This window comes from Antrostomus carolinensis, unplaced genomic scaffold (assembly GCF_000700745.2).
Source record: "Antrostomus carolinensis isolate BGI_N321 unplaced genomic scaffold, ASM70074v2 scaffold45277, whole genome shotgun sequence".
Lineage (NCBI taxonomy): Eukaryota > Metazoa > Chordata > Aves > Caprimulgiformes > Caprimulgidae > Antrostomus > Antrostomus carolinensis.
In genome coordinates this window covers 1-19062 of record NW_010330409.1, presented here as the reverse complement: position 1 = coordinate 19062, position 19062 = coordinate 1, and the positions used below count along the sequence as shown (strand labels likewise).

The window sequence follows — 19062 nt, the reverse complement described above, 5'->3', positions numbered from 1 at the left end:
TCTTTCTAATATCTAATCTAAACCTCCCCTCCTTCAGTTTAAACCCATTTCCCCTTGTTTTGTCATTAACTGCCCTTATGAAAAGTCCCTCCCCAGCTTTCTTGTAGCCCCTTCAGGTACTGGGAGGCCGCTATAAGATCTCCCCGGAGCCTTCTCTTCTCCAGGCTGAACAGCCCCAACTCTCTCAGCCTGTCCTCACAGCAGAGCTGCTCCAGCCCTCGCATCATCCTGGTGGCCTCTTCTGGACTTGTTCCAGCTGCTCCAGGTCTCTCTTGTGTTGGGGGCTCCAGAACTGGATGCAGTACTCCAGGTGGGGCCTTACGAGAGCGGTCGATGTCGATAGTCATGTCGATAACTATACTGAATAGTGTTCCCTGAGAGGATCCTGTCCAAAATGCTTAAAAGTTACATGACAAGTAGGGAGTAAAATAAAACTGAAGTCTCAGAATTAACTAAACTCCATACTTGTGAGAGATGGCAGGGGAAAAACCTGGCTGCAGTAACCTGCTCAGAGTTGCCAAGTCAGGCGTGGAAACGTGAGGAGACGTCAGAGCAAAGGCTGGCTGTGCAGGGGTGACAGGGTCACTGCTGGCCGTGCAGGGGTGACGTGTCACTGCTGCCTGTTCCACCATCACGTCACTCAGCACGGGATGTTCTTTGCCTGCTCTGCCTCCTGCCTCTCCAGGTGGTTGTGATTTCCCATTGTGTTTTGAGGAGTTGTTTTTTTCAGAAGTTGTGGGCACTGCAGCTCTACAAGTGGGACTGTTCTCCAGACATGAATCACTGTCTAACATTGACTTACCTGAAAAGCCTGATAATTAGTCACCTCAAATCTGATCCCACAGATCTGTGGATACTTGTGACTGAGATCTCTGTTCCTTGCTACCGCATCTACTGAACAAGGATAATACAAAGGAGTCTTGTGGTTCTGCGAGGGGAAAAGTTGTTAGTGTGTCTGTAAGAACCTTTGGTGTGTCATGGTGAGCACTGTAGAAGGGCTCAGATGAAAACGTGAAAATTGCAGCCTTTGGGTTTTTACAATAAAAAAGGTTGTCAGAGCTTAACCATGAGCCTTGGTACCACGTCTGGACACAGCGTGTTTTGAAATGAGTGGAGAGGAAATGGAGCTAATGCTCGTCCTCAATCTTGCTGTCCCTTCAGCAGAATGACTTCGTGCAGTTGTGTTTTTATAAAAACATATTTAATAACTCCACGTCCTGTATCCTTTAACTTTTATTTCCTAGTCAGGAGACCCCACATTATGTCCATATTGTGCTGATTAGACGAATGGGTTTTGGAAAAGGACAGGAACAGAAATCAGGTGAAGTGCAGACACTAATCACACTGGTGATGGTTTTGGGTTTAGGATGTAGGTAGCTTCTCTGCTCCAGGTCTGTTGAAACTGCCTGGGAGAGGCAGCACAGCCGACAGCTCTTCCAGGCCAGCGCAGGAGGAGCTCCTTTGAAATGCTTTGATAAGTTCTGTTCTATCAGTACACACATATTTATATATATCAAGATTCATTTTTAAAAAGGAAGTCTGTGTGAACTATACTGATGCTCAAAAGTAGGTACAGTATCCTAGAGTAAAAATGGAAAGTTTATCGAGGTCTGTTGTAAAAAGTTTACTTTCTAATTGCCATTTTCTAGTCATTAGTTTGTATGTCCGATTCCTAATGAAGCAAGTAACATCACCTTCCTGTTTCCTTGCAGAATAAAAGCCGTCCTCATTCTAGGGGAGAATATAATGTTTACAGTACCTTCCAGAGTCATGAACCTGAGTTTGACTACTTGAAAAGTCTAGAAATCGAGGAAAAAATTAATAAAATCAGGTGGTTACCACAACAGAATGCTGCTCACTTCCTGCTGTCTACAAATGGTAAGGACATTTCATTTTGCACAGAGAGCTTTTGATGTCCTTTAAATATTACTTCACCTGTGATCTGCTTGTGGGTTGTTTTTTTTTATTGAGTGCTTTGGGGTTGTTTTAATGTCAGAATTCTCTTAATTATATGCAAAATACATTTTGATTGTAATACTCTGTGAATTACTGATTTATGGATGTAACAATAATGAAGCAGCATCAGGACAGGCACAGCACAGAGCTACTGGGTGTTCCGTGGATGCCCTGACCACGCTGTGAGTTCACACACCCCGTTACTCTGCTTTACAGGTTTTGCATACACGGGTTCCCAGTATGCTGAACTGCAGCACAAGTCTGAATTCGACTTGATCATCCTAATTTTGAAATAGATTTTTTATCTGATCCTAGATGCGTTTTTAATAAAAGCATTTGAAATGGAAACGCTGTGGCTACAACTCTCCTTTTGCTTTTCCAGTACCCAAACATGGAGTGTGCTTTGAAAAGCAGTTGTTTAAAAGGCAACAGTCCCTCTAGGAGGGGTGCATTTGTACCTTAGAATAAGTAGAAGCAGTGCAGAAATTACAAGGTGGAAATTACAAATTTTCATGCACTTTAGGGGTTTTTTTCATTATTTCTCCCAGTGTTTTAGTAGTGGTGACTACAGGTCTGTATGAGCACTGGGTCTGTTTATTTCGGTACATCCTGGAGCCAGCTGGACGTGTAAATGCAGAGCTGTGCCTGGAAAAAAACTTGCTCTTACTGTCAGAGGAACAGACTTGTTCCTACAAGTGTTTGCATCACTTTTTGCCTCATACTTCCATGACTTGATGTGAGGGCTCGTGTCCTACCTGCTGTATGAAATCTTAAAAGCAGGATTGACTTCTGTCACCCTGCACTTTGAAATTCAAATAAGCTGACTTTACTAGACTTAAAGCAGACATTAAACTATGTCATCTTATATTTTTTTAAAGATGTGCAGTAGCCTGGAGAGGTTTCTTTCTAGTTAGCCAAGGATCTCACTCTTGTACTTACTTTCTGCACTTGGAAAGACTTTTCCTTGTAAGACCTGGGAAGTACCTGCCTTTGGAGGTGGAACCCTAAAATAATGGGGCAGGTCCTGTGCCCACCTGCTGCCTTTGGTTGTCTCTTAGCAGACACCTGGGACAAACTTGGTTTTCCTTAAGGTGTAGTTAGTGTAAGTAATTAATGGGCTTGGGTTTTCCCCCCCCCCAGCATTTATCTGTTAAAAATAATTTAGTCATGCAGGGCTTACTGGTGAATTTTGGTCACTGGTGTGTGAAACTTCCCCTGTGAAGGGTCGTTATGGTGAATGGCAGGCACAGGGCCTGTTGTTCAGGCAGAAACTTCTGTTCTGTTCAAACTGAACACTACATTGGGGTTAAAATGGAGCCCGTGGTTCTTTCCTCTCCATTTACTGATATTTTCTTGCATTTCCCATTCGCATCCTCCAAGTGTGTCTGGTGTGATTCTTGTTTGTTTTTCATGTATCATTTGTGCTGAACAATAACAGCTGAAGGCAGAGTACTCCAAGCAGGGGTAGGGAGGGCTGTGCTCAGCATCACCCTGGGGTTTGCAGGACTCAGCCAGCAGTGCAAACCTAGAGAGATCAAGTCTGCCAGCTCCACTATTTGGTGATTTCATTTTGAATTGAATTCATTCTCAAGCATGTGAATTTTTGTTGGTTTTAGATAAAACTATTAAATTATGGAAAATAAGTGAAAGGGATAAAAGAGCCGAAGGTTATAATTTAAAAGATGAAGATGGAAGACTTAGGGATCCTTTCAGAATCACAGCACTACGGGTACGTTTCTGCTCTTTGACTTTAAATATATTTTTGCATGTCCTTTTCTCTACCTTTGTATCACCAAATTGACAGCTGAAATGTGTGGATGAAAAGTGATGCTTTGGTCAGGGTCATTGAAAACTTCTCTAAAAAATGGAGACACTTCATTATACATGTATAAGTATTAATTAAGGCTCCTCTGGAAAACTTGAGGCAAAGTTTCATTGTTATAATATTATATTATTAGCTTCCCAATAGTTTGGTGTTGGGTTTTTGTTGTTGTTATTGTTTTGTGGTTTTTTTTTTCCCTTGGAACATCTTAGCATATTTAAAATGGGTTTTAAATTTAAACTGGTTTTTAGAATTGAAATGAAAATATTTTGTTAGAGACAGCCTTCAACTGCCTCAGTATATTCAAACTGTAGAAAAAGATATACTGATTTATTGACAGCAGTAAAATATAACAAGATGTTGTTATTCAAGCCTGAAAAAAACCCCAGTGTTTTGGAGTATCTCTGTCTGGGGCTGCACTTGGGGCTGCACTACTCTGTACGAGAAAGAATTTGGCTTTGATTGTATTAATTCTTTAATATCACTCATACTGAACTTGTTTGTTGGTTTGTTTTTTTTTTTCCTAAGGACAAGACAGAAAAATTCAAACAGGGTGCTGGGTAGTCTGTGGTTAGGCAGAAGGTGCTGTTGTTAGAGGCAAGTTCTGAGCATCTGGAAAACCTAATATAAACTGGAATAGTTTTGATGTTTGTTTTCCACTTGCACAGGGATGTAGTGGTGGGGTTAGTGCTCCGAACTTGGGGTCGTTTAAAGCAGGAGCTCAAGAAATGAAATCCTGTGGGGCTGGGGTTTTTCTTGTTGTTTTTTTATGTAGTTGTTGTTACTGTAAATAGGAATTGAACTGAGGCTTTCTCTACTTCCAAAGCCAGGACTGCTCCTGACACGCGTAGGGACTATCCAGTTGTGTGGTTTTGTTGGGGTTTTTTTGCCTTGCTTTTCCTTAAATTGAATATTGAAGAGAAACTTCAGGAATACACGAGCCTAATGCGTAATGCTGTTGGGAAGGGATATCTGCTTCCTCCAGAAAGTGTCTCTCTACTTGTGGGACCAAGATGTGAGTGAGCATTCTAATGAAAATACCTAAAACCAAGGAAATAAATTATGATACAGTGCCTGAGCCCAGCGTCTGGAAGTTGGTACAGATACACTGTTGGGTTCTACAGCCTTGTCCCTTTGGAGGAGTAATTGTCCCTCTGGGAATGGCCTGATGGTTTCACGTGGTGCTGGCTGTTCCAGTGATGGAGGATGTCAGCATCTGCTTTAAACGCTGCAACATGTTCAGGAATCATCAAGCTGATTTGGGAGAAGCAACAAAAAGCAAGAGCCTTCTCTTGTAGAAGGTAGTCTTCTAAATTTTGCTGCTTTTCTGGGACAGGAAGGTTGGGCTGAGCTGCAGACTCTTGCCAGGCACTCCATCTTACACAGAGAGATGCTGGAATGGACCAAGTCTGAGCAGCGATTGACAGGAGGAGAAAAAGCCTTGCCTAGAGTTACCTCCATATGCTAAAGTGATCCGGTTTTAGAGATCTAGAGCATACGTGCCTTGGGCTTTTATGGGCTCTGTTTGCATATTTTGTTACAGAAATATAATCCCCGTTTGTTCATAAAGAAGCAGACGTGGAGGAGAAGCAGCAGGTCAGAGCTGCACCCTTTGCATAGAGGCCGTGGCGGTTCCAAGTGCCACTGCCCATAGCTCACATGAATGCATTTTCAGTTTCCCAAGCAGGCTGGGAGCACTCATGTGGTGAGATAGGAAGATTGCCTAATAACAAGTAATGGATTAATTTTAATCATTACAGTTTGCTGTAAACAGACTGGGAGATACAAACACGGTGAGAGCAATTACAGAGCTCTTGGATTAATTTGTTTCTTGTTCCAGGAAGACAGATTATCTCGGACGCTGTCATAACTTTTTTCTTGGTGGGGTGATGTAAGTTAGTGTTGTGTTGAATTGTATGTGCTGGAACAGCACAGGACGTCCTGGGGCAACCTGAAACTCCTCACTGGCTGGTCGGTGAGAAGGAGCTAGAGGGAAGCCCAGGCCACTCACCCTGGCAAAGCACGTCACCCTTCCCATCAGCTGGTTGTGGAAACAGGGCAGCCCTGTGTTCCAGAAACCATCCTGGCTGTTCAGTCAACACATTGGGGATGTTCTTTGCACACTGTTCTCACCAGTTTCACAAGCACCCCTCTGAGATATGGGGGTCACTTTTAAGTGCTTATTTCCCATTAACATAATCTCCAACACCATCAGAAAGAGCCTCCGTTTCCCTGTCAGGTGAGGTACAAAGCTGCTGCACTTGGCAGGTAACTTGTGCCGCCGTCGGTGTCAGGTTTTGTGTTGGCACTATGCAAGGTCAGCATTCTTATTACTTTTTATGCTCAGTGGATTTATAAAGTGTTTAGTCACTAAATCAAAACAGAAATCCGTGTTGTGCAACTAATTACTATCTTCTGAATCAGAAATCAGTTTTATGCCAAAATTAACTGTCCCTTTTCACCTTCCAGGTGCCAATATTGAAACCCATGGACCTAATGGTAGAAGCAAGTCCCAGAAGGATATTTGCAAATGCACATACTTATCACATAAACTCTATTTCAGTAAATAGTGATCATGAAACATACCTTTCTGCAGATGACCTAAGGATCAACCTATGGCATTTAGAAATCACAGATAGAAGTTTTAGTATCCTTTTTTTGTTCTCTGTGAAAACTGGGGCCCACCTAAACTGTGTATGTTTAAGAGAATCACTTTAATGTTACTAGAGTAGGTGTTTGAATCTAGGGATTAAAATACAGGATTTAAAAATCTGGAGGTTTAATAGGGTGGAAGGAGGACTTGGGGTGCTCCCGTTCATTCTGGAGTGTAAGTGTTCTTTCAGTGGAAATCTGTCAGTAGAAATATCTCAGCTTGATTTCTGAAGAGAAATCGAGGAATTTTGGGAGCACCCGTTATTTGTGGGGTTCAGTCAACGTCAAGTAAGAGCTGAAAGATTTGACAAATAGATTCTTTGTTACTGTAGATACTTCTTTACAAAGTTCAAGGTCTCCTAACTGACTTAAGTGAGACTTCTCTTAAAGAAAACAAATTTTAATTTTTTCCATGTCGAATGATATTGTTAACTCCAGAAATAGTTTTCAAATTTTTTTGCAAGCCTGTGTATCAGAAACTTAATAGTATGTCCTGCATTGACAAATCTACAGTGCAGTCGAAGCTGCAGAAGTACTAAATATTAAATAGGCCATACACAGGATTTCTGAAGCTTCAGGTAAATAGATGGAGTATTTTCAGTTTTCAATAGGAAGCGTTAAGAAGGAGGCTTGAGAGGAGTCTGAAACTATCTCCAGCATCTGTTAAAGTTGATTTGTAAAATCTAGATTGGTTTGTTTATTTATAAATCTACTGAGGTCATGTCAGTTTGTGTAGATTGCACACAATGGAAATTAAGATCTTGCCCTGGTTTTCTACATTACATTTTTAACATTTTTTTAATAATTACCTGCTAGAAGTGATTTGAATGTGAGATGTTACCTGTCTTTACAAAACCCTTTCCCAGATATTGTAGATATTAAGCCTGCTAACATGGAGGAGCTGACAGAAGTGATTACTGCTGCAGAGTTCCACCCTCACCACTGCAACGTGTTTGTCTACAGCAGCAGCAAAGGAACCATCCGGCTGTGTGACATGCGTTCCTCAGCCCTCTGCGACAGGCATTCCAAATGTAAGTCGGGATGCATCTCTGCTTCCTGGGTTCCTTGCTTTGTTTTCATGGAAGATAAAGAGTGTAGAGGTTGTTCTGCTTATAAATGAACATACCAAGTTCTGCCTTTTGGTAAAGAACATTCGAGGTAAGGGGTGGTAGTTTTGTAGAATGGAACATTTTAATTGTCTTGTTCTAGGCCACCAACAAGCAGAAGTGTAGCATGAGACAATTGACCATCTGACTCTGCTCCTGTTTACCCATTTATGCATCATAAACTGATGGGAACAAGTGCTTTTGGCACCAGTGAGACCTGTCTTCTGTCCAGACTCAGTCTTGGTGCTTCTCAAAGGTATCTGCTTATCAAATGCCAGTTCAGGGCAGTTTATTCACCTTTGTGCATTAGAAACTGAGCTGACGCTGCCAGAATCCCGTGTACGTTGTGACCGTTTGCAGCTCCTGGAATAGAATCAACTCTTAGGCATACGCGCTGTGTTTGAAGCGAGTTCCCAGGGGTGCAAGGTGAATGCTCCTTAGTCTGCTGAGCCACCTGAGCTTACGTAGGTGAGGAGAGCTTTTCCGTTAAGCCGTGAGGATAACTGCCTATGCCTTGCACGCAGCCTCTCGTTTGCTACCGAAATAGTTGTGGTCGATCAGTATCGCTAGTCGCGCGGGGTGACCTGCCATACTGAGACGTGCAGGTAAGCTTTCTGTAGTGCAGAGGAGGTTTTCCTGTCGGCAGGAGATGTTTGTGCAATGGGACATGTAGAATGCTAGGCCGCTTCATCTCTTTGACTTAGCGTCGCGTTACGTTACTTAGAAGCACTTTATATTTTAACTGCTCGTCACCGAATAACCTTGTGTTCAAAGGGGTCTGTTCAGACATGAAATCAATAGTTGTGGGAAGCTTGTGTCCTGAGACGTTACTTCAGAGATTGACTCTTCAAATTAAATAATGCATTTCTTTATCTGCTTTGGGAACCCGTACAAATGACGTTTCAAGTGTAGGTACCAGTGTTTCCTTGCAGCAGACTGTGCTGTGCAGCCTGAGTTCAGCTGTAAAGAGGAGTACGTTGTACAGCAGCCTCCACTCCAGCTGCACGGGTCGTGTGTTGAGATGTTGTGTTTGGGATGCTGGTGCTTTCACCCGCTCTCCTTCAGCCTGATTTGTAGATCAGTTTGCTGTAACCCATGTGCTGGTTTTTAACTCTTTTTCCTCTGAACCTCCCCTCAGACCCATGAGTTGTAGTTTGCTGCTGCTGTGCTCCAGTTGAGAATGTTGGAGATAGTCAGACGATTGCTAGATGCCCGAGAGCACAGCATTGTTTAAAAAGATTATTTCTAACAGCAGCTTTCTTTTAAAAAGAAAGTGGCATATTGATACGAAGTTTTCCAAGTACCAAAAAACGTTGGAAGCTGTAAAACTTGGCGTTGGTTTCATTCGTAATTGTGTCTTTTATCTGCAGTTTTTGAAGAACCTGAAGATCCTAGCAGCAGATCATTTTTTTCAGAAATAATATCATCGATATCTGATGTAAAATTCAGTCACAGTGGTCGATACATGATGACAAGAGACTACCTTTCTGTTAAAGTCTGGGATCTCAATATGGAGAACAGGCCTGTAGAGACATATCAAGTATGGTGTCCAAGTTTCCTTACATATCCCTTCCTTTCCCTTGTTCTTCTTTTTCTTTATATCTAATACCAATTTAAATGTTCCAAAAAGGTTCACGAGTATCTCCGAAGCAAGCTCTGTTCTCTGTACGAAAACGACTGCATCTTCGACAAATTTGAGTGCTGCTGGAACGGTTCCGATAGGTACGCGGGGGCTTTTTTCTGTCAGCATTAGGAATTTGGTTTCCAGCCTTGGAACTTTAAGGATGTAATTAGTTACATTCCAATCAACTGAGGTGTTCTGGTTTGGGTTTTTGTTTTGGGTTTGTTTTTTTTTTTTTCTGCAAAAAGATTTCATTCTTCAACCCTCCACCTTCCAGTTGCAGAAGTGAAAGAAACTGGTGTGTATCGGTTTGCTTCTAACGCGGATCATTGTTGAGGCTTTACGTAGTCAGGACTGGCCATTTCAGGCCATGAAAAGGTGACTCAGTTTCACTTCAGGTGTCTACAAGAACACGCCTTTCAGTGTCTTGCAGATCATCTCTCCATGTTTTCTGGAGGCCAGAGATAAAGCTGTATTAATTATCTAACTCGTATTTGTTGCTAACAGTGGCAATACTGGTCTCGCCTGCAAGGTGTGAAGCATTGAAATGCCACTGCACTGGCACTCAGGGCGTGTGTTTCTGTCACTCGCTGTGGCAGTATTGGCTCCCTGCTAAAATGCCTCAGAACCCACGAGGAGGCTGTGGCAGATCTGATGCCTTCTCTTAAAAGACTTAAAAGACTCTCGGGGATTCTTTATTTTTTTGGTAGGAGTTTTGTATCGGAAATACCTGAAGCAGTGCCTTGTCTGCTAGCAAATGCTCACAAGCTCTTCAAAGACAAGGTGTCAGTTCTGATTTGACGGTAACAGGATCAGCCTGTGAAACAAGCTTTGGCCTCAATCTTATCAAACGTTGAAGAACAAAAGATCCTCCACATAGTTCAGATGGGGACAGCGATCAGGGCAGTCAAATCTCATAAGCTGTGCGCGGGAGACAGCGGAGAAGGTGACACCTAAAGCCACCTCCCTTGCTGCAGCAGTGGTGGCTGAGGTTGCGTGTGCTGCCACGTGCCACTTCCTACCCATTTCCTCAGTGCACCTGATGAAAGCTGGGTACTCTGAGCACCAGGTTGCAGGGGGTGAGTTACTGGGGGGAGAAATGCACTGCGTCAGGCGGTTACAAAAGGAATGTCACCAGCATTAGGGGTTGGAAGATAAGTGGTGTATGTTTCTCACTAAGCTAAAACGCTGGGAAACTGACCCTTGTTTCTGTGTTTTTTTCAAACAATTCCACTCGGTCTCTTTTGGAGGGATAAAAAAAAACAGTCAGAGCAAGGTCATCTGACTTTAACGTAAGATATAAGTTGTTACAGAAGTTGTGGTGACGCTCACCTCCCTCCCTTTGAAAAATAACAGTAAAACCTTTCGCTCAGAGCTCTCCCTAGGACACCCTGTGGTCTGTGCTGTGGCAGTAGCGCCTCGTTCTCCTCCATCCCAGTCATTAATTGTTTAACACCATGAAGAGAACGTGTGTCAGGAAATAAGAGGACAGGGGTGAGGCGGGTGTGGTTCTGACGACCTGTGGGACTTCTGCCACCTGGGAAACAGCTTTTCTGATTCCAAGTTGGTAGAGTTGAGTGTTCAGTACAGAAAATAATGAACAGTCGGCCTCGATCACAGGCAGGTTTTTGTGAGTGCTACAAGCAGCAGTTCACAGAAGTTACGGTATCTGAAGGCATCTGCAGATGCAGAGTTTTTCCAGAAGCAAATTTGATGCTGCACAGAAACTCGTAACCGTTTCTGCAGGGCTGCATCACACCGTCACACCAGGGGTTTCTTTCACTGATTCAGGACAGGTTTTCATCATTAATCCTTTGGAGTGCTCCTTGTCAGCACGTGCACAGGCCACGGAAGCGCCTTTTGCCTCAGGCTGCTGAAATCAAGCCGTGTGTAGTGGTTTTGTTTCCTCCGTAACTTTTGTGGCCGCGGGATTAAGGGAGAGAGCAGCAACGGGGAAACCCGCTGCGCTCGCGTTAGGGTGACTGAGGCGTGGGATGGGTGGGGAGTGGTGGTGGCGGGAGGAGGGAGGCCTGGAGGAGAAGGTGGTGGAGCAGAAGCAGTGCTGACATCCAGACATGGAATTGAGCAAAGGTACAGATCCGGGGGGAACGGAGCGTGGTGCCATGTGCTGCTGGTGGCCGTGGCCTGGGTCGCTGTGCGCGTGGCAGAGCGGCGCTGGGGGCTGCGGGCTGTGTGGGAGGTGTAACCGGTCCTGCCTTTCTCTGCCTCTGAACAGCGCCATCATGACTGGATCCTACAACAACTTCTTTAGAATGTTTGACCGAAACACGCGGCGGGATATCACCCTGGAAGCGTCCCGGGAGAGCAGCAAACCTCGTGCCATCCTCAAGCCCCGGAAAGTGTGTACGGGTGGTAAAAGGAAGAAGGATGAAATAAGCGTTGACAGTCTGGACTTCAACAAGAAGATCCTTCACACGGCATGGCACCCCATGGAGAACATCATTGCTGTAGCTGCCACCAATAATTTGTATATATTCCAGGACAAAATTAACTAAGGATGACTTCCTCGAGGACAGAGTCGTCGTCTTGCATAGTTGAGCTCAGTTGTTTGTCTGTAAAAGAGGAGGCCTTGTTGTCCTACCAGTGAAGAACATTGATGCACTCACTTCCCGTTAGCTCAAGGCGAGGACCTGGGCTGGTGTTTGAGCCGGTGGCGCAGCTCTGCCTTCAGGGGGGGTCGGGAGCGTCGGCCACGGTTTCCTGGGAGAGACCCTCCCGGGCAGAACTGATGGACAGTGCTCAATAAGGCCAACACTCAAAACACAAATGTATTTATTGACGTCTGAGCCTTCCTTTCCAGTTTATAGACCAAAAATTTAACACCTGAGAAGAAAAAAAACAAAACAAAACAATTGTCATACAGATGTAATTTCTCTCTCTCGCTCTTTCTCTGCTGTAATATTTGGGCCTTTCAGAACATATATTGTGCTTGATGCCTGTACACATTCCTCCTCTGGCCTGTATCTAGGCTTAGGTGTTTGTACCTTGGAGCACTTAGGTAGGTCTTGAGTTGGGTTCGTAGACAGGTTTCCATGAATATTTACTCACCAACTGTATCTATAACCACACCTTCTGGTGTAAACCACTTAATAAAATAACAAACTATCAAAAGTGTTTTTAAATCTGAAGGTATGTATTCAGTCTTTTTATTTTATTTTTTTATTGCATGTGCTGAGGTTGTGCAGGATGATTCTGATGGGCAGATTTGACAACCTTTGCCCCAAAACATCGATTTTTTTTTTTAATTTTATTTTTTTTTTTTTGGCAGACTAATACAAACTTTTTTGTGTCGTATTTCCAGTTCTAAATTTAGAGTTTCCATGAAATTGTCATTTAGTTTTAAGTTGCATTGGTTTTCTCATAAAATGCTGTCTGTGTACCAAGCAGGAGACTGAAAAGGTTTCGTGCAGAGACATCCAGAGCCTTAACAAAGCGACCACAGAGGGAAAACAAAACCTTTAACAGATTTTCTTCTTTGAAGAGAACGATCCCGTTCCTCCGCTGCCTCTCGGCGTGGGATTGGGACGTACCTTACGTGCATTATGGTTTTTAACCTCTTTAGTATTTGTCAGGCAGACAAGAGTTTGTTTTCAGTACCTGGCAGCTGTGTTGTATTTCACGTGGCAGTTCAAGCCAGCAGACAAACCAGTGAAATCCTGACGATGCCAAACAGCGACGCAGCGCAGCGACGTCTGGCACAGAGGTGTCGGAAGAGGCCGAGGCCGCGAGCCGCCGGTAGCTGCGGCTGTTGTAACTCTGTTCTCACTTTTGTTTAAGCCTTAGGTACTTTGGTTTGCTTTGGTTTGGTTTGTTTTTTATCCAAAGAGGCCTAAAATGCATCACCACCCTTCTCTTCACCCCGGAGCAGGCTGGGTGAGAAGCTGTCCCTGAAGCTGTTGCAGGTGGTGTTGGTGGCATCGAGTAGCTGGAGCTCACACTCTGCCACGTGCCTGCAAATGAGGAATTCTGTCTGAAAACCGAGATCCCTGGGGCTCCCCGGGGGACACAGCGTGTGGTTTACACTCCATCTTCCTTAAAATGAAGGTGTATTAACGATTACTGAATCAGATCAAGAGCAAAATGTCTCCGTCCTTACCCTCCCGGTCGATGTCCAGCGAGTGCCACTCTTGTTCACAGTAAGCTATTACGTACAACTAACTCTGAGGTTCTACAAATAAAGTTTAAATTTAAAATACAATAAAAACCTTATACTGTATATTGGTTGTGACACTATTGGAAGATCTGGCAGCGTGGAACTCTTGGGTCGCTACAGCATTAGATTTGACCTTGTTCCTGAGACACCGTAGAGCTAATCCAGTGGGATTGTACATACTTGTTCAATTATTTTGACCAAAAAGTTTAATAAATTTTAAATGTTTACCTGGACTCGCTCTGTGTATTCTGACAACCTTTCCTTCCCTTTGGGAGGTAACTGGCCAACCTCAGGATTGTTTGTATTCCCATTTGAAAGGGGTAGTTTTTGACCGGTCATACCTGTGCCTGCGGAGGCTGCTCAGTGAATACTCAGTGAATTTATCAGTGCTGTCCGGTTTTGATCTATTTTGTCAGCAGATGTAAGTGGAATATGAGGAAAAAGGGATGTGATGAGATATTCTACTCTATAAAACAGTATTTGCTTGTGCCACTTCCAATTAAATAGGTTTTTGATTATTCGTGACATTTTTATCATTTCATTTTCATCTAAAAACAGATCATTGCCAATTTGATAAAGTTATTGTTCTTCCAGATATTTGCCCCAAATCACCCTTGAATTCCAGGAGACAGAACCTCTCCTCCTAAGGCGTGATGGGGCAGCAGGACACCGTGTTCTGTGAGAGGTGGAGCCGCATCCACAGCGCAGACCCGACCTTCTGCTGGTGCTTCCACCAGGGAGGTAACGTCCCTCTGCGGTTTTTGAGGAAATAGCTGGAAGAGCAGAAATTCTGTTCTAGAAATTAACAGGCAAGATGTTCTGAAACTTGTTAAAAAGTCACTTGTTTTGGCATGATGGGTCCTTAACGCCCAGGTAATTGGGGCTGAGGTGGACACTGCGGCTTAAGAGTTTCTGAGAACCTGGGACACTTTTCTACATGGTCCTCGATTGACAAGATGTGCTCGTGTTCTAAATTGTCGGTGTAGTTCCTCGAGAGAGAGCAGGAGGCAGGTGTCTGTGAGAACTGATCACCACTTACCTGATGAGAAAGTGGTGGGAGAATCCCAGTGTGGTCGGGTTGGGAGGGACCTCAGGAGATCACCCAGTCCAACCCCCCTGCCAAAGCAGGTTCCTTACAGCAGGTCACACAGGAAAGTGTCCAGGTGGGTTTGGAACATCTCCAGAGATGGAGACTCCACACCCTCTCTGGGCAGCTTATTCCAGTGCTCTGGCACCCTCACAGTGAAGATGAACCACCCTCTCCAAGGGCTGATGGGTTTGGAAAGGCATTTCCCATGGGAACTCCCAGTGCAGTCGGTACCTTCAACTCCAGTGAAAACCAGGAACACCCAGCGCAGAGGGAAATGCTGAGGAGGTGACAGTGACCATGTGCACAGGCTGGAGCTCACCCAGCGCCCCGCTCCACCCCTCGTCCTCCAGGGAACATCAGGCGTGAGGCTGGGGAAGTGGTTGGGGTTTTAGCCGTATTTATAAGGAATCTTTTAGTTAAATTTGGATGCAGTGGTGTAAAAAGAAGTCTTGCTTTTTGAATAAGTTGATCTAAGTCATTCTGGGGAGATCTTACAGCAGCCTCCGATTACCTGAAGGAGCTACAAGAAAGCTGGGGAGGGACTTTTCATAAGGGCAGGGAGTGACAAAACAAGGGGAAATGGGTTTAAGCTGAAAGAGGGGAGGTTTAGATTAGATATTGGGAAGAAGTTCTGCACTGTGAGGGTGGTGAGACAGTGTCCCAGGTTGGGCAGAGAAGCTGTGGCTGCTCCTCCCTGGAAGTGTTTAAGGCCAGGCTGGATGAGGCTTTGAGCGACCTGGTCTAGTGGAAGGTGTCCCTGCTGATGGCAGGGGGGTTGGGACTGGATGAGCTTTAAGGTCCCTTCCAACCCAAACCAGTCCATGGTTCTGTGATTCTGCCACCACTGTTTTCACACTCTTGGTGGAACACTGAGGCTCAGCTCTGCCTGGAGTCAGATTTAAAATGCTGTCCAGTGTCACAGCTGGGAAATATTATTCAGAAATTAAAATAATCCTATAAATCCTTTTTTTTTATTGCATATACAGCCATACAGTAAAAAAACCCCAACAGCTCCTGCTCCTCCCATACAGGGTGTGTGAGGAAATTCACACAAGGGACACTTCCCAGTGCCCACAGCAGGACTATTGCTCCCATGGGAAATGGAGCGCCGTGTCTCACCCACCACAGCTGCGGGGACAGGGACTCGGTACTGCCTCACAAGGGGCCCACTGGCCCCATTTTCACAGGTTCCATGTCAAGCAGAGAAGAAAAAGCCTGTACTGCTAAATCAGGACAAAAGGAAAGTAGAAAGCAAATTTATTTTCAAGTGACAATGAGGGTACAAAGTAGAACGTGCACTGGCAAGTTCAGTCAGTTTCTGTTACCAAGTGACTTCTGCTGCCAGCTCAGCCACACTCGAGCTTAAGAATAAGCAATGAAGTTATTTTCTACACAAATTTCTTACTTATTTGTCAGTTGTGCAAGTGAACAGTGTAAAGTAAACTCCTGCTTAAAGACAAAGAGCCTTGTCAGCCACTTTCAACAACTACTAGAGAAAAAGGAATGAGAAAACTGAATCCATGAGGAACCTTTTTATTTAAATATATAAAACGTGATATTTTGGCAAACATTCATTTTCTCCTCATTAAATAAGGTAAAATCACTGAATGAAAAGGCATTCCATTAGTAAAAACAAAGCAGCAAGCAACCCCTTTTTTAAATCTATACAAGGATGAGGCACACGTAAGATGCAAATGTATCATTTTACAGATAAAAAGAGTGAGAAGCACCAGTCTGCGCGTCGATGGGACAGAAGGAACTGCTGCTGATGGGGGAGTTAAATAAACGCCCTTGCGAAGGCAGCTGCTGGGACTAAAGTCCACATCTTACTTCAGTCAAACAAAGCTGTTGTGCATCACACTGAACTCGGAAAAACTGATGGGAGCTTCGCTCGTGTGCCAACTTCTTCCACCTGTCCCTCCCCATTTCACATCTCACCCCAACGTGGAAGAGCTCCCAGCGAAATCTACGTAAGGAAGAAACTGCCCCGAGGAGACAAAAGCTTCTCCGGACCTAAGGCCACGTGTCTGGGGCTCATCCCTCAGTGTCCCGGTGACAGCAGCAGTGGGGAACATTCACATGGATGAAGGAACAGCGGTTTGGATGGTGCCCTGGCTGAATCACCATTGCTACAGCAAAGCTAGGATTGCTCTTAAACACCAGCTTCTTGTAACTGTCAAAGATACTTCACTACAAAGCGATATACCTGATGTTAATGCATCTGAAACAGGCGCGGTGAGCTGATCCAGGAGCCTATATATGATACACGAGCTGCAGTGTCCCTTGTCCCATTCTCACTAAACTAGGAACGCAACAAGTACAGAACAAGGACGGGCTGGTGGGGCAGCGCCAGCTGGGGCACTCTGGCTCTCCGCCTCCCGCAGTCCCAGACCAGCCTGTTCTCCGCTCTGGAACACGGCGTCGGCGCCTCTAGAACGTGCTGCTCGAAGCCGTGGTCGTCAGGCGTCTCCCGATGTAAATCCTGAGGACGGAGAAGGTCTGGTCAGCCAGGGCTGTGATTCACTTCGCCAAGAACACGCCGCAGGTAAGGAGCGGCTTTGTCACCAGGTCACTTGGTGGTGAGTGACTCCAGCCGGAGCAGCAGTGCCCGCTGCCGCTAACTGGGCAAATCCAGTCACTGCTGTGACTCCCAGTTTCCAGCTGTGAGCACCTTTGCGGGTTCCCTTGGCTACTGACCCTCCCCGAGTCCTACCACTGGGTGGTTGTGAGTCAGCAGGTCAGTTTCAGGAACGCAGAGTCAGAGGTAAGCCTGGCCCTAACTACACCACAGCGCTGCAGAGTCTCCAAGCCTGATGGTTTATTAACTTTTTCCTTTCTCTTAAGTTTTTCCATTTGCTAAATACCTCCGAAATACATCAACCTCCCATTTTACTGTCACCCTCATGTACTGCTCCCTGTTTCTCTGGCGATGATTTCCCAGCTTGGTACGCTCCCACAACTGCCCTACACTGCATCTGCTACCCATGGACTTCACAGAATCCCAGACTGGTTTGGGTTGGGAGGGACCTTAAAGCTCATCCAGTCCCACCCCCCCTGCCAGCAGCAGGGACACCTTCCACTAGACCAGGTTGCTCAAAGCCTCAAAGCTTTGCTCAAAGCCACTTCCTGCAGCTTAAGGACATTATCATTTTGAAGTGTAACTGTTCCCTGATACTACGTGAAGCTCTTCCTGGAGATGAGACTTTGTTACTCAGAACTGGAATGACGCAGCTTTGCCCCAGTGGTGGAAGTGCCCAGGAAGAAGGTAAGTGCTGACATCCCCAACCTGGTGTTGGTTTTGAAAGGCAAATCCCGTTACGCTCTGACTCTACCTTGTGCAGTTACTGACTGTAGCTCTGGAAGGAGTTTAATTCGTTTCCTGGCACTTTTACAGCATTACGTGGCCGAGATCTTGGTTTTGTACAGGAAGAGAACGTGGCCTGGATGCCACAGGGACCACGGGAGATCTGGGCTGTCCCCCCTGCCCACTGCTGCAGCTGCACAGAGCCCTCCTCACCCCTCAGCCTCTCACATCCCCTCACTCTCCCCTTCCACAGCCTTGGTGAGGTTCAGGATTGATGCGAGGGAGTTACACAGAGCAGGACCAGAGCTAACGGGAGAGTCCTTGGGAGTCACCCAGAACTGATCCGACCTCTCCCCCAAGCCTGCCCAGGTGGGACAGCGTTCTCTGATCCTGACTAAAACATATTTGATCTCTTCCCTTTAGCCTGTAGCTGTTTCTAAAGAAGGATCATCTAACCCCCAAATCACCTAAAGAAACCCAACTCCTGTTTCATTTGGTGTCCCCCATCCCTCCCAGCTGTGAGTGGAATTTTAAAATCTATTAAACACTATCTTTTTCCTGGCGATTAGTTGTGAGATTAAAAGTCTTGCCTCCAACAGAACCAAGTACTGTGTAACTACAGTTCATAACAGCACTCCTAATTTCACTGCCCCTTAGTTATTATGAAAAATTCTCAACTAGTGAGAAAAGCGAGGAAGGAAAAGCTGGCACATTCAGCAACAGCACAAGCAGAGCAGTAGAACGCGCTTCCTCAAGAGCCACCTGTCTGCCTTCTACGGAGAAGAGGGCATGACTGGGATTTTAGACAGAGGGGAATGGCAGTGAAGATAGGGCCCAGGGAAAACAGGTCCAAAAGCTACTTTAAAATAAATAAAAATAAAAAAAGATTTAAACTTACCCTAGGCCAATGGCAAGCAAATGAGAAAGCAGCAGGGACGGAAGAAAAACCTTCAAAAACTCCGCAGAGAATATCCCCCCTTTCTTCATCACGCTGGTGTTCCTCATGCTGAGAGTAGCTGTGCGCCGGGGGTGTTTGAAGAGGAATTCCCTGGTTTGAGGAAGAAACGGTCACAGCATTAACAGAGACTGTCAGACCTGTGGAAATTACAGTGACACCAGAGCTCACCCAGAAACAGAGAGCACTCACTTCGGTGGGATGTTCTCCGGCCTGCTGGACCAGTCCCATATCCAGTCGGCGTTCTTCTTCAGCAGCCTTTCCACTTCTCTCCTCCTTTCGAGGAAATCTTCTTCAGACTAAAAGAGAGACCCGTGATCAGCCCGTGTTCAGGACAGACAGACTGACAGACTGTGCTCAGGACAGACAGACTGCGACAGCC

The 19062-nt window shown here is 45.2% G+C and overlaps 2 protein-coding genes across 2 annotated transcripts in view; one reads left to right on the top strand and one right to left on the bottom strand.

Annotated features, from left to right (window-relative positions):
* Positions 1-12359, top strand: part of LOC104528786 (serine/threonine-protein phosphatase 2A 55 kDa regulatory subunit B delta isoform) — a gene marked incomplete at its 5' end in the record, with an annotated part of 14438 nt that extends 2079 nt beyond the window's left edge. The window contains 7 exons of the mRNA XM_029086180.1: positions 1713-1878; positions 3573-3685; positions 6248-6425; positions 7297-7461; positions 8907-9076; positions 9167-9258; positions 11394-12359. Of these exons, the coding sequence (XP_028942013.1) occupies positions 1713-1878; positions 3573-3685; positions 6248-6425; positions 7297-7461; positions 8907-9076; positions 9167-9258; positions 11394-11673 (1164 nt within the window). The remainder of the gene's footprint in view (positions 1-1712; positions 1879-3572; positions 3686-6247; positions 6426-7296; positions 7462-8906; positions 9077-9166; positions 9259-11393) is intronic.
* Positions 12360-16851: 4492 nt separating this feature from the next.
* Positions 16852-18979, bottom strand: BNIP3 (BCL2 interacting protein 3; the record flags this gene model as incomplete). Its single annotated transcript, XM_010172900.1, has 3 exons — positions 16852-16903; positions 18624-18773; positions 18873-18979. Coding segments are annotated over 3 exons (309 nt in total), but the record flags the coding sequence as incomplete, so codon positions are not given.
* Between the last annotated feature and the right edge of the window lie 83 nt (positions 18980-19062).